Source organism: Colletes latitarsis, chromosome 1, assembly GCF_051014445.1.
Source record: "Colletes latitarsis isolate SP2378_abdomen chromosome 1, iyColLati1, whole genome shotgun sequence".
Taxonomy (NCBI): domain Eukaryota; kingdom Metazoa; phylum Arthropoda; class Insecta; order Hymenoptera; family Colletidae; genus Colletes; species Colletes latitarsis.
In genome coordinates this window covers 51,906,288-51,920,085 of record NC_135134.1, presented here as the reverse complement: position 1 = coordinate 51,920,085, position 13,798 = coordinate 51,906,288, and the positions used below count along the sequence as shown (strand labels likewise).

Here is a 13,798-nt window from a genome sequence, read left to right as displayed (position 1 = left end):
TTTGACATTGTTAATAGTTGAATTATTTTCGGAACTATTTTCTCGTTAAACATGAAACTATAATTTCAAATTGTTATTTATTATGTTACATTTTATCGTTTCACATAAAAAATATTTATCGTTTGTAGATCACGGTGTTCATCGAGTACGGGGATAATTCCAAGTTCAATGCACCCTGTTGATCGTCCTTAATTGTCACGGAATTTGTAGAACTGCCGCTGAAATGCAAAATGTAATTTCAATTAATACGAAACGGTTGGGAATTTTATATTTCCCGGACAATTAAATTCATATGAAATGTCAGGATAAAACTAATCCTTATTACTTGTTATAAAGTACAACGACAACTTCTTGTGCAGGTGTCACGAAGGCCGCAGATTTGACAGTGTCGTCATCGGTGATGGAAATCCTGACAGAGTCTCGATCAACGAATCTACTCACGTGCTTGATAGCGTAATACATAGGCATTTTATAAAATTCATCTTTCGTTGTATTTACAATAATGGTTGCATCGAGCGGAATATTCTGGTACGGTCCACCCTGTCTGTCTAGAGCTAAATTCCAGTCGATCCATCCGATCGACCAATGATTCATATACTTAAAATGAAACATACATCGTTAAAGGTAATTCGTTCAATTTCATTCGATAGACGTTACCATAATTTCACTAATCATTCTACCTCTATTATGTTGACAATGTATCTTTCCGCGTAACTCCACGATAAATCCAGAACATTTGGACTATCCCACGATGGCGGACCTATGCGAACACGAAATGAAACTTGCAGTCCTTCGGGAGAATATTATAATATTATTAATTTAAACTGGAAGAACTCACCCAAAGATGCTTCGGTCATGAGTAACATTTTGTCTGGGAATTCCTCGCGTGTCTTATCCAATACCGTTATAGGTGCTTCTGTGTCAAAGTACCAATGCACAGCTGTCCCCATAGTGTACTTGGACGCGTTTTCGTTTTTAAATAATGGCTCGACGAACCAAGGCAATAGAACTCTGTCGTCATCGAGGGCCAAGACTACCTGGTCTTTGTTCATCGTCGACGCCAGAGTCGGACCCATGAAATTAGCAACCCACCTAGCCATGTCTTTAGGTTTCCATCCCATGGTATCAATGCGCGTCGTGTTGATTTGATAGGCAATCGTTGGTTCGTTACCCGTCGTGAGGGCCCACATCTCCAGACCATGTTTCTTGTACTCGTTCACAAATAACGCCAAGTAATTGGCATAGACCTGATAATATTCTTCTTTCAAGTAACCTGAAGGTTGTTTAAGAGATCGGTAATTATGTTGATAAGTTCAATCGCCCACAAAAGTGTCTACGTATCGTATTTACCAAAATGGTCGAAGGCGTCGTTGGTTTTCATCCATCCTGGTGCCGACCACGCGCTAGCAACGAATATCGTCTCAGGATTCAATGCAAGGGCCATTTTCGCGTATGGTATTTTATATTCATAGTCTTCCTGCGCGAGTGCAAAATGTTCCAACGACGTGTCGTTCGCTACATCGTCGTACGAGTAAGTTCTCGTCGAAAAATCTGTGCTGGCGATCGGTATGCGACCTATATTATACCTGCTTCCCGTCTTTACGCAGTAGTACGATCTACGAATAACGAAATCTATAGCTTTTGTTCTTGTTTTAAATATACTTGCAAATGGTGATGGTTACCGTATGAGTTGGTATTGCGTAGCTGGACTGAGTTTCCTTATGTTTAGACCGGTAGAATCGGTAAAGGCACCCCCAAACCCGAGAATGGTTTGATACGTCTTCTTCGTATCGACGGTTAAAGTCAAGTTGGAGGAAGATTGATCACCGCTATTAAACTTCACCTTTGACATCTCCATCCTGAGACCCTCCTTATTTGTCACGTACCAATAAGACGTCCCTTTTTCCGGGATTTTCGGATCATTATCCGGCGTATCGTCGCAATAGGTTGCATTGCAAACACACGCGACAACACGGTCGTTAACGGTGTAAGGTTCGCACTTCTTCGCGTTTCCTACGATTATGGAGACCGCCGTGAAACTTTAGTCTACGAAAGATAACGTATTTTTTAATTTTCTCTAGATAACGATCAAATCTCACCTGCGACGACGAAGAAGGCGACGAATATAAATGCTTTCCACATGATTTTCAGGAATGCTCGATAACTACGGTCAAAATTAAAACGGAACGTTTCGAAATTTAGCGATGGATGAATTATTATATAGTCCTGTTACGTATAGTTTGGTGTGTGGTAGGGGAGACAATAATACTGTCACTGTAATCATAGTTGCAATATTTGCATCGTGCAATCATTAATACTATTTGCGAAGGTAGATAAGATAAAATAGAAGTTTCGATGTTATTTATCGGTAGTCGTTGATTTATTCGTTACGTTATTTGTAATATGTAATGAAATATATTTAACTCTCTGACACGTGTGCTTTCACAGCCAATAAACTTTAAGGCTCCCAGTATACTGCTCGTGTAGCTTGTGTTTCTTTTGGTTTCAGGGTCTATTCTACCGTAAACCTTTCGCAAAATCGCATCTTTACTTTCAAATTTTTCTCAAAAATTTAGTTTAGAAAATATCCCATCCACGTTGAGAGACATTTCTTCTTCAACGACGCGAGCAGTATCTTCGTCACTTACAATCAAATTAGCCCCCTGAACTAAGGCCGGCGGGAACTAGAGTCTTCACTGTTTCTATATGAATATGTGCAATTAGTATGAATAACTCAACAATACTGACGAATGTTCCGGATCGAGGACACCTCGTATTAATATGTAATGAGTTCTGATAACGGAAATTTGCTCCGCCCGTTCATCATGAATACGATAAAAGAAACAAAAGAAAATATTTGTTGCCAAATTGTTCGTCACATTATCGTGCCTTGATTTATTTTAGATTTATGATAAGTATTTGGGTATATTGTTTCTGCATCGCGACGAGACGAGATAACGTTTGCAAAGACGAGGGAAAAACATTTTTCAAGTTTCAAAGAAGACAATACAGGGTGTTCGGCCACTCATAGGAAAGATTTTAATGGGAGATTCTAGAGGCCAAAATAAGACGAAAATCAAGAATATCAATTTCTTGACTGAGGCTTCGTTAAAAAGTTATTCAAAAATTAAATTGAAAAATTTCAAATCATTCTGAGAAAATTAGTTTTGGTTGCGGGGCTCAATTACTTTCTAGAAAAAAAATTCAGTAGGGGCGGATCTTTAAACATTAATAACTTTTTAACGAAGTCTCAATCAAGAAATTAGAACACCCTGTATAACCATAGGCTAAAGTTGGAGTTAGCCTTGAGGATATTGTGAAATTTTCTTGCTATCGAAACGTGATGTTCATTTGTCATTTATTATTTCGGGTAATCTTACAATTTAGTTGCATTTTAAAACGCGTTCATGACTTATAGATCACTGTATTCATAGAATATGGAGATAATTTCAACTGCAGTGCACCCTGTCGCGCATCCTTAAGGGTCACGATCTTTGCAGAGCTATCGCTGGAATACAAAATGCAATTTCGATTATAGCAATTTGAAACACAAAAATGAAAACAATCCGTGTTACCTGTTGTACAGCACAACAACAATTTCCTCCGATGTTGTCAAAAAGGCCGTGGTCTTGATGGTAGGGGTATCGGTGATAGAAATCCTGATAGAATCTCTGTCAACGAATCTACTGAAATGTCTGATAGCATAAAACGCTGGCAGTTTGTAGAACACATCGTCCTCTGTGTTCACGATAATGGCTGCGTCGAGGGCCATGTTAGTCCAGGATGGTCCACCCTCTTCGTTAAGAGCTAAATTCCAGTCTATCCATCCAACCGACCAATGATTCATATACTTAAACCACAATGTTAGCTATTAAAAATTATTCCGTCGATGTCGTGATCACGATGAACAGTCGTTTTACCTCTATTATACTCAAAATATACTTTTCTCCGTGGTTCCACGCTTCCGTCGCAACGTTCGAAGATTTCCAGGCCGGTGACCCTGCACAAACGCAGAATTAAATCATTGCAATCTCGTAATTCGATTTGGAAAAGCTCACCTATCGATGCTTCGGTCATGAGTAGCAGTTTGTCTGGGAATTCCTCGTGAATCTCATCCAATACCGTTGCAGGTGTATCCTTGTCAAAATACCAATGTACACCAGCCCCTACAGTGTACTTGGACGCATCTTCGTTTCTAAACAATGGCTTACTGAATTTTGACAGTACGTTTCTATTGTCATCGAGAGCTAACACAACCGTGCCGGGGTTCATCGATGACGCTAGCGCTGGTCCCAAGAAATCACCAACCCAGCTAGCCATGCTTTCGGGTGTCCATCCCATGGTAATCAGGTTCGAAATACCGAGCTGGGCAGCGATCGTTGGCTCGTTACCCGTGGTCACGGCCCATATGTCGATATGGTACTTTTTATACTTGTCCACAAACTTGGCCAAGTAATCAGCATAGGTCTGGTAATACTCCTCCTTCAGGTAACCTAAGCAATCGTTGGATGATCCGTGATTTCAGTGCTCAGAAATTGTCTACTATAAATATTCTAATGTTTACCAAATTGACTGAATTCGCCGTTGGTCTTCATCCACCCAGGAGCCGACCACGAACTAGCAACAAATTTTATTTGACTGTTTAGTTGCAGGGCTTTCCGTATGTTTCGTATTTTATAGGCATAATCTTCGTATGTGAGGGCAAAATGTTCCAACGACGTGTCGTTCGCTACGTCGTCGTACGAGTAGGGCCTCGTTGAAAAATCTGTGCCGGCGATCGGTATGCGACCCAAACTATACCTGCTTCCCGCCCTTTTACAGAAATATGTCCTGCGAATCGCAAAATTTAGCTAATTGTTTAACCTACGACACATCGTACAATAAATCGTTACGTTTACGGTCCCCATTACCGAATTATTTGATTTTGCGTGGCCAGGCTGAGCTTCTCCAGAATTGCACCGAATGAATCGGTGAACGCGCCCCCAAAACCGAGAATCGTTTGATATTTCTTTGTAGGGTCTACGGTTAAGATTACGTCGGAGTAATTATTGCGAGAGATGTTGAACTTTGCCTTCCACATTTTCATCCTCAGACCCCTCTTGTTTGTCACGTACACGTAGGAAGACCCTTTCGGGGGAATTTTCGGAACATTGTACGGTGTGTCGTCGCAATAAGTTGCATTGCAAACGCACGCGACTACATCGGTGCCAACGGTATAGGGCACGCAGTGCCTGACAAAACCTGAGACTAATAATAGAAACTTCCGTGATGTTTACGAGCTAATGCAGGTGATAATACAGTCAATAGAAAATACAGTTTCGATGTTACAAACGCAATGTTACCTTTTGTAAGGAAGCAGGTAGCAATTAGAAGAGTCTTCCACATGTTTCAAGCGTTCGACCATCGAAGTCAAATCGAAACTAATGGAATTAATGTTAAACGATGGATGAATTGTTCTATTGCCAGTTGTGTATATCTAGAAGCGTGGTAGGGGAAGTTGCATAGCAGATGTCCGCATAATTCGCGGTTTAGGTGTCGTCTGTAAAGTATTCTGGATCGTCATCTCCATTGTGGTGATAACAGACTCCATCTGCCTCTATCAGACTCTTATCGTACTTTACGAGACAATATATATTGTATTAGACGAAGTAATATTGCATATGTTTGCAGGTAAACGTGCAACTATGTAGCGTCGTAGAAAATCGTCCTATCTTAGTTTTGAGTTATGAAGTGAAATATATGAATTTGAACAGCCGATATACACACGTAATTACACACCTGCGCTTCAAACTTAATGTATTCTATATTTCGCGTGGCTAATAGCCAAGGTCAACGAATATTTTGCAACAAATGTATTTTTCTCAAAACCTATTTAGAGCCCCGAATATTCGCGACGAATATTTTTTCGAAACCTATTTAGAGCCCCAAAGAACTTTCACTGTATAGATATTAGCAATGGATAAGGACAAGGATGTAAATACTTCTAGAAAATAATACAATCATATTTTGCACGTGTCACTTATTAGTAAAAACATCACAATTTAGGAATACTATATTTACCCATCGTGTGAATCGGCTATATTAGTTACTGTTTATATTTTATGGTGTTCATAGACTGTGGGGATAATTCGAGGCAAAGACTGCCCTTTTTCGCATCTTTCAGAACCACTTGTTTCGGCGAAAGATCCCTGAAACACGAAACAGAATTTCGTTTCTTAGAAACTGTATCACGTCAGAAGAAGTTTCGTGCCAAATACATTGTAATCATGTACATTACCTGTTGTACAGTACAACAACAACTTCGTTCGAAGGTGTTACGAACGCTGTAGACTTGATGTGTAAGGTATCTGTGATAGAAATCTTGACAGAATCTCTGTCGACGAATCTACTGAAATGCATCAGAGCATAATACATGGGCTGTTTGTAGAATTCGTCTGTTTTTGGGTCGATGATGATGGGCGCGTCCACGTAGTTTTTAATCCAGTTTGGTCCACCCTTTTTGTCCAGAGCTATATTCCAGTCTACCCATCCGACGTACCAATGATTCATGTACTTAAAAATCAAGTCTTCTTTATTAATAACGATTCTGTTGCTATCGACAGTAAGGGAAATACTTTTGCATGAATTTAATTTACCTCTAGTATGCTTAAAATGTATCTCTCCCCTCGATCCCACGATCCTAATACAACTGGACGTTCAGATTGATTGTCTACACGAATAAAATGTCCATTAGAATATATTTTATAGTTACTATGTAACTTTAAGAACCTACGTATGCACGCCTCGGTCATGATGAGGAACTTGTCTGGAAATTCGTCGTGTGTTCTGGTTAGCACCGATGGAGGAATGTCTGGATCTCTGTACCAATGCGAAGCGATTGCTTCAACGTACTTCATCGATCTTTTGTTTTCAGCTATTTCCTCGATGTACTCGGGTAAAAATGATCTTTGATCGTCCAAGATCCAAATTCTTGTTTGATTGTACTCCGACTCAGCCAGAGTTGGGCCCAAATTATCAGCGATCCATTTCGCTACAGTTTTCGCGGTCCATCCCATGGCGCTTAGAGAATTATGCAATGCAATACCTTCCGACGGTTCGTTCCCCGTCGAAACGGCCGCAATATCGACACCGTTCTTCTTGTATTCTTCCACAAATTTCAACATGTAATCAGCATAGACCTGGTAGTACTCCGTCTTCAGAAAACCTGTTAGAAAACTATTCGTATCACAGTCGAAACAATGTATCCCCTGTCATTCGCTTCGTCAACGATCGAGAGTTTCAACTACCTCTTCCATTGTATTCGTTGTTGGTTTTCATCCACGTCGGAGGCGACCATACCGCCGAGGTAAATTTCATTTCCGGATTCAATTCGACAGCCCTTCTCGCGAATGGTAATTTGTAATCGTAATCTTCTTGGGCAAGCGCGAAGTGCTTCAGCGACGTGTCGTTCGCTACATCGTCGTACGCGTATGGTCTCGTCGAGAAATCGGTCCCGCCGATCGGTATGCGCCCTAGACTGTACTTGCACCCTGTTTTTGGATCGTAATACGCCCTGCAAACAGAGACAGTAGATTCGAGTCGAATAATCGAGGAGAGTTCTTACTTTAATTGCTGTACGTATCAAATTTCGTTATTAGATATCAGGGATTACCTTAGCAGCTGATCCTGGGTAGCAGGGCTGAGCTTTTTAATATTTATACCGACAGAATCGGTAAAGGCGCCTCCGAAACCCAACACCTTTTGATACTTCTTCGTTTCATCTATGATCAGGGTGGATTCGGCGTTCCATGATTGATTTTCGTTAAATTTCACTGTCTGCAATTTCATCCTAAGCCCTTTCTTGTTCGAAACGTACCAGTAAGCACTCCCATCCTCCGGGACTTCCACGTGGTTCTTTGGTAATCCATCGCAATACGTTGCATTGCAAACGCATACGATTTGGTCGATACCGAAACTACGGGTCACGCAATCGTTCGCGCTACCTGTGACCATGAAATTATGTAGATATGCTCACGGATTGCCATAACGGCCCGATACATTAACAGCTTCTACGTGCGTGAACGTCGAACGTAATTTTACCTTTGACGAAAAAGAATGCGACAACTAAGAACGTTCTCCACATGGTCTCGATGTACTTTGGTAACTTCCGCGTCGGAGATTGAAACATAGCAATGTCGTGGTCGTTTTCTTATATAGACAAAGTACTGTGTATTTTGAAGCTTAACAGGAAAAGTAGGTTGTATAATTATTTGTTATGTATCGCGGTTATGTTAGATATGCGTTCAAGTACAAGGTACGCGCTTCATGGTCGATGTTTGGAATCTAAGTATTTTCGACCTCTCGCGAGTACTAGCTTTAATAATACCGTTGCACGGTTGAAGCTTTCTAATTACTAATATCGAAAGGTGTCTTTTGCGGGGTTCGAAATCACTTCTCGCAGTAGTGTCAATTTTCTTTATTAACTCAACGATACGTATACTTCCTAAGCATTTAAGATTTATTTTAGCTCGTTACTGTTGATATTTTATAGTGTTCATAGACAGTGGAGATAACTCGAAGCAGAGATTGCCCTTCTTCGGGTCTTTCAGGACCACTTGTTTCGGCAGAAGGCTCCTGAAACACGAAATGGAATTTAATTTGTTAGAAAATCGCGTCGCTTTTATATCTCGTAAACTAGTTTTATAAATTACCTGTTGTACAGTACAACGACAACTTCGTTCGCAGGCGTTACGAACGCTGTGGACTTGATTTGCAAGGTATCGGTGACAGAAACTTTGACGGAACCCCTGTTCACGAATCTACTGAAATGTTTCAGGGCGTAATACATGGGCTGTTTGTAGAATTCGTCTGTTTCTGGGTTCACGATAATGGGCGCGTCTACGTAGTTTTTGATCCAGTTTGGTCCGCCTGATTCATCTAGTGCTATGTTCCAGTCCACCCATCCGGCGTACCAATGGTTCATGTACTTAAAACGAGGTATTTTTCATTAGCAATTGCATCTAACTTGCAAAGAAAAGAATTAAGTTACCTCTAGTATGCTCAAAAAGTATTTTTCCCCTCGACTCCACGATCCTAATATAACCGGAGTCAAAGGTTCCCCGCTTCCTATATGAACACAGAACGCAAATAAAATACACTTCAACGCTATTCCATTCTGTCTACAGGGAAATACTTACCTAAACTCGCCTCGGTCATGATGAGGAACTTGTCTGGGAAATCGTCGTGCGTTCGGTCCAATACGCTCGTCGGAACGAGGGCGTCGACGTACCAATGCGACGCTATTCCCGCGATGTACTTCAACGCTTCTTTGTTCTTAGCTATCTCCTCGACGTACCAAGGCAGAAACAGTCTCTGATCGTCCAGGACCAAAATTTGCGTGCGATTGTGTTGAGAGGCAGCCAGAGTCGGGCCCAAATTATTAGCGATCCACTTGGCCACGGTGCTCGGTGTCCAGCCCATAGAGCTCAAAGGATCGACGGCTATGCCGCCATTTCCCGGTTCGTTACCCGTTGAAATGGCCGCAACATCGATACCGAAATTCTTATACTCGTCCATGAATTTCAATAAGTAATTTGCATAGACTTGATAGTATTCCTCCTTGAGGAAACCTGTTAAAACATTCATCATCGTTTACTTCCCGCGCCAATTTCGTCGACGATCGCGAACTCTACCTGCTCCGTTGACTCTGTCGTTGGTTTTCATCCATGTCGGTGGCGACCAGACTGTCCCCAATAATTTCAGGTTTGGGTTTAATTTAAAAGCTTTCTGCAGGAACGGTATTTTGTATTCGTGATCCTCGAAGGCGAGGGCAAAGTGCTCCAGCGTCGTGTCGTTGTCGTAGGGGTCGTAGGTGTAGGGTCTCGGCGAGAAATCGGATCCACCGATCGGCATGCGGACTAGACTATATCCGCTCCCGGTTTTCGGGTCGTAATACGATCTAGAAACTCGATCGTTAATATTTGGAACATTGTACGTGTTCAATTTAATCGATAGATGCTAGGGATTACCGTAACAGCTGATCCTGAGCAGCCTTACTGAGCTTTTTAATGTTCAAACCGGCAGAATCGGTGAAGGCACCCCCGAAACCTGCTATCGTTTGATACCTCTTCGTAGTGTCCAGAGTCAGGGTGGATTCGAAGAGCGAGGTTTGACAGGTGTTGAATTGTACCAGCGATTCTTTGAGCCTGAGTCCGTTCTTGTTCGATACGTACAAGTAGGCGTCTCCATTGTCCGGGACTTCCGGGTGGTTTTCCGGTAGCCCGTCGCAGTACGTTGCGTTGCAGACGCACACGATCCTGTCAAAACCGAACCTTCGAGGCACGCAATCGTTCGCGTTACCTGTGGGAAACCATAACAGTGACCATTCGATAGATTCGTCTGCTTATTTTTGCTCTCGAATCGCCGGAACGAGTTTGAGTAAAATCGAGTACACGGTAGTTTTCGTTAAAGATTATTTAATGTTACCTGCAGCGCAGAAGACGGCAATAACTAGGAACGTTTTCCACATGGTTCCAATGTTCTTCGGTGACATTGGCTCGAATCAAGCCAAATCCGTGGGCAGTTTCTTATATAGTCGACGTTTTGTGTGCTTTGGAGAGTGGAAGGAGGAACAGAAGGCACATGTGTATCGAGCGGCAAATTAAATATGCTTGCTGTTGCCGGAATTGATTGGCCATTGATACCGTTTCATTATAGGAAACGTTCAAAAATATCAAACTGTCGCGAGCTTTTCTTGAAGGGAGTCAATCGTGGTTTACGCGATTCTTGCATTGGAAATGGTCAAGGTAACACGGAAGTTCAATATTGAGCTGTAGCTCTGTTGTTTGTAGGTTTCAGTCGATAACCGGTGCCCTTTATTGAGTGCCAGGATCGGGACACTCTCAATCAGCGCATTCGGACGTTCTGGTATGGGGTTCCAGTATGATACCGGGCTAGTAAGCTCCATGAATCCACACTGGTTGGTGCAAAGCTCTTCTAATCCTTTCCTGTCTCAGTAGAACGGTGCGCAAGTTGACGTATTCAAACTACAACTCACGCGGTAAGCCTTGGTTCATCCGCGAGATATAGGGCTACCGTTGCCAGCACGATGATCCAACCTCATCAGCTGTCACTGAGAACTAGGGCTTAAACACCCTGTCATCTTGAGCCTCGTAAGGTACTGGGGATCGTTCAAACCTGCCGTTTCGTTCTGTCGATCCCTGTGGTACCATTCGACTAAGCTCCACCTGGCTGTCCTCAGGCGTCTGTTTCCACTTCCGTTTCCTACCGGGTCATCCTACGCCCGGAAACCACGCGACGACCATGACAGTGTACCAATCACTGTTATAATATTGCGATTGTTTCGCTAGCTGATAGCTTTAAGCTTTTATATTGTAGATAGTACGCATTGCAACGCGATAGAATAGAAATTGACGTTGAGAAAACAGTCGTATATAATCCGTGAACGATTTGTCAGTAATAAAGGGAAGGATAATTCTCGTTTCAAATGGCAGCATCGACGAAGACGTTCAAGGTGCTCGTGACAAATAGAACACTCTGTATACGTATAAGTCAGTGGTGCAACTACGTGTCCAATACGTCTTATTTGACATTGTCCACACATCATCGAAATCTGAACCAAGCCCTAACGACATTAATTTACCACGAGAACAGCGCCAGATCGGAATTAAGATCGTGCCTGGTAACTGATCACGACTACCTGACGCAACACAGGTGTTTTGTTAATTATTCGTGCGTCAACGGAAACGCATTAATAACGGTTGATAATGTAACCAAAGTAACTCTACGTTGTATTAAATTCTCGCACGTTGTTCAAACGTTTGCTGTGACACAGTAATATCCTAATACAAAGCGTGAAATATCTCGTGAAGTATTTCGTTTCCTATTGGTCGTAACATAATGAACACACGCGGAAGCGAGACAGAAAATCAAATTACAGAATCATTTCTCGCCACACATTATAGTTTCGGTAAGCAATTTTTTTCTCGAAAGTGAGTAGGATTTCGGGGGTATGTATATTCACTAAAAATGATTTTAATTGACTCCCCTAGCTAAAAATAATTTTTTTAGAACGATTTGAAAAATTTTTTTTTCGCTGAAAAATTTACCCCCTGTCGATTTCTCTTAAAAATTCCTTTTTCATTTTTAGTATTTTTATTTGACGCCCTACAGAAAAGTTGTTTAATACTTTTTTGTAGGTACCCATGAGCTCTACTTCAGAAAAAAGTTTCATTGAAATATATTCACAATTATAGAAGTTATGACTGTTTGAATATTGGACCATTTTTATGGGGTTTTTCTCATTTTGCGGGATCAAGGAACAACTTTTTCAATATTGTTAGAATCTTCACATATTCTGCATTAAAATACGCGTTATTTGCTTTTTTAAACATTGAAATCCTTCAATCCGTTCAGAAGTTATGACGTTTTAAAGATACGCATAACATTTTAGTGTGATTTCTGGCCTGAAATTATATTTTCGGTAAGGAATTTTTTTCTCGAAACTGAGTAGGATTTCGGGGGTATGTCTATTCACCAAAAATGCTTGTAATTGACCCCCGCAACCGAAAATAATTTTTCCAGAACGATTTCAAATTTTTTTTTTTCGTCGCCCCTACACCCGGTCGATTTTTCTTAAAAATTCGTTTTTAATATTTAATAAACACATCTATGGGCAAGCCTGAGGTGTGACTAAATAGAAGTTTACGTGTATTTTAGATCGTGATAGGGGAAACCGAAAGATCGCTAGATTTGTTGCCTTAATTGTGGTTTATTAATAATTAAACGGATATTTGGAGAAAGTCAGCCCTAAGATCGGTATTTGCGAAACTTCATAAACCGGGATTCTTGGCCAGTCAGGATGGTATGCGAATAGTTCACACTCGTGATATTAATTTACCGTGACAGCAGCAGTACATCGCGAGTAAGATAAAACCTGGCAAGAGATAGCAATTCCGTCACGCAACTCAGACATTTTTACGTCCATAGTTCGTGTGTTGCTAGAAAGACATTGACAATAATTAATGGCGTTTTAAGAATAGCCTTACCCTTCATTAATTTTCCTTATATCCTTCCCCTTTCTATTATTCGTGGCAAGATTTCTCGATCGCTTTTATTTTTCCATCACGATCAATAGCCCGAGGTTGTTTCGGATTCGCCGTTATTAAGACAATAACAGACGCGACCCGCGAGACGGTTAGGCCAGTTAACTGTCGTCTCGACGGTTACCGGTGTTTACCGTGCGACAAATTTTTTGCTCCCGGTTTCGAATCGAACCGAGCCGAAACGCTTCGATACTGAGCTCAGTTGTCGTATCGCCGCTGACCGGACCACTCGAAATAAACTGTGATTTCTATTCCGCTAGTGATATCGGTCCAATACTTTTGTACATCATCTTTCCTCCTCGTACGCCAGTGGTCCACGGCCCTGACTCCGAAACCATCATCCATCCGCGTGCAGAGGGATATCGACTCGGAAATAGTTCCATCGAATCTCCCACAGAGGTATTTTTACGATTATAACGATAAATTACAATAATTATAAGATATATTACGATAAATTAAAATCTACGGACTTTCTTTTTGTGATTCGCGTAATAACCAAGGGCTTAAAGTGTCAACTTTTTACATAAACATGGCTCGTCGGAAGCTGTTATCTTATCATTCTTGTTTCCACAAAAATCGTAATGCACACTGTTGTAAATCCAAGTCAATATTATGCAAGTTTCATATTACTGAAATCTGTTGTTGATCATTGGAAAATCCGTTATAAATATTATACACGTAGTTCTTACATATTC

At 41.3% G+C, this 13,798-nt stretch overlaps 4 protein-coding genes across 4 annotated transcripts; all 4 read right to left on the bottom strand.

The window, feature by feature from the left end:
• Nucleotides 1-60: 60 nt before the first annotated feature.
• On the bottom strand, nt 61-2,255 carry LOC143341745 (lysosomal acid glucosylceramidase-like). Its single transcript, XM_076764899.1, has 7 exons — nt 2,100-2,255; nt 1,683-2,013; nt 1,351-1,616; nt 839-1,273; nt 681-760; nt 326-597; nt 61-218 (listed from the first exon to the last, which is right to left on the bottom strand). Exons 1-7 carry the CDS (start codon nt 2,140-2,142, stop codon nt 116-118), a joined length of 1,530 nt encoding a protein of 509 aa, XP_076621014.1. The 5' UTR covers nt 2,143-2,255; the 3' UTR covers nt 61-115.
• Nucleotides 2,256-3,341: 1,086 nt separating this feature from the next.
• LOC143341736 (lysosomal acid glucosylceramidase-like) lies at nt 3,342-5,493 on the bottom strand. The gene is made up of 7 exons (XM_076764888.1): nt 5,343-5,493; nt 4,911-5,247; nt 4,565-4,830; nt 4,059-4,493; nt 3,921-4,000; nt 3,576-3,850; nt 3,342-3,508 (listed from the first exon to the last, which is right to left on the bottom strand). The coding sequence occupies exons 1-7, from the start codon at nt 5,383-5,385 to the stop codon at nt 3,406-3,408; spliced, it is 1,539 nt and encodes a 512-aa protein (XP_076621003.1). The 5' UTR covers nt 5,386-5,493; the 3' UTR covers nt 3,342-3,405.
• A 485-nt stretch (nt 5,494-5,978) lies between these two features.
• Nucleotides 5,979-8,177, bottom strand: LOC143341721 (lysosomal acid glucosylceramidase-like). The gene is made up of 7 exons (XM_076764863.1): nt 8,080-8,177; nt 7,652-7,982; nt 7,287-7,552; nt 6,773-7,204; nt 6,636-6,709; nt 6,278-6,552; nt 5,979-6,188 (listed from the first exon to the last, which is right to left on the bottom strand). The coding sequence occupies exons 1-7, from the start codon at nt 8,165-8,167 to the stop codon at nt 6,086-6,088; spliced, it is 1,569 nt and encodes a 522-aa protein (XP_076620978.1). The 5' UTR covers nt 8,168-8,177; the 3' UTR covers nt 5,979-6,085.
• Nucleotides 8,178-8,440: 263 nt separating this feature from the next.
• On the bottom strand, nt 8,441-10,583 carry LOC143341730 (lysosomal acid glucosylceramidase-like). Its single transcript, XM_076764876.1, has 7 exons — nt 10,465-10,583; nt 10,008-10,338; nt 9,672-9,937; nt 9,177-9,608; nt 9,029-9,105; nt 8,691-8,965; nt 8,441-8,613 (listed from the first exon to the last, which is right to left on the bottom strand). Exons 1-7 carry the CDS (start codon nt 10,529-10,531, stop codon nt 8,511-8,513), a joined length of 1,551 nt encoding a protein of 516 aa, XP_076620991.1. The 5' UTR covers nt 10,532-10,583; the 3' UTR covers nt 8,441-8,510.
• Between the last annotated feature and the right edge of the window lie 3,215 nt (nt 10,584-13,798).

Excerpts from the sequence above, each read along its gene's own strand:
- LOC143341745 (XM_076764899.1), bottom strand. The coding sequence starts at position 2,142 with ATGTGGAAAGCATTTATATTCGTCGCCTTCTTCGTCGTCGCAG. Across the intron at positions 761-838 it reads CATGACCGAAGCATCTTTGG|GTCCGCCATCGTGGGATAGT; the intron begins GTGAGTTCTTCC and ends GTGTTCGCATAG. Across the intron at positions 219-325 it reads GTCGTTGTACTTTATAACAA|CGGCAGTTCTACAAATTCCG; the intron begins GTAATAAGGATT and ends TTTGCATTTCAG.
- LOC143341736 (XM_076764888.1), bottom strand. The coding sequence starts at position 5,385 with ATGTGGAAGACTCTTCTAATTGCTACCTGCTTCCTTACAAAAG. Across the intron at positions 5,248-5,342 it reads TACCTGCTTCCTTACAAAAG|TCTCAGGTTTTGTCAGGCAC; the intron begins GTAACATTGCGT and ends TTCTATTATTAG. Across the intron at positions 4,001-4,058 it reads CATGACCGAAGCATCGATAG|GGTCACCGGCCTGGAAATCT; the intron begins GTGAGCTTTTCC and ends GCGTTTGTGCAG.
- LOC143341721 (XM_076764863.1), bottom strand. The coding sequence starts at position 8,167 with ATGTTTCAATCTCCGACGCGGAAGTTACCAAAGTACATCGAGACCATG. Across the intron at positions 7,553-7,651 it reads ACCCAGGATCAGCTGCTAAG|GGCGTATTACGATCCAAAAA; the intron begins GTAATCCCTGAT and ends CTCTGTTTGCAG. Across the intron at positions 6,189-6,277 it reads GTTGTTGTACTGTACAACAG|GGATCTTTCGCCGAAACAAG; the intron begins GTAATGTACATG and ends TTCGTGTTTCAG.
- LOC143341730 (XM_076764876.1), bottom strand. The coding sequence starts at position 10,531 with ATGTCACCGAAGAACATTGGAACCATGTGGAAAACGTTCCTAGTTATT. Across the intron at positions 10,339-10,464 it reads TGCCGTCTTCTGCGCTGCAG|GTAACGCGAACGATTGCGTG; the intron begins GTAACATTAAAT and ends GGTTTCCCACAG. Across the intron at positions 9,609-9,671 it reads CGACAGAGTCAACGGAGCAG|GTTTCCTCAAGGAGGAATAC; the intron begins GTAGAGTTCGCG and ends ATGTTTTAACAG.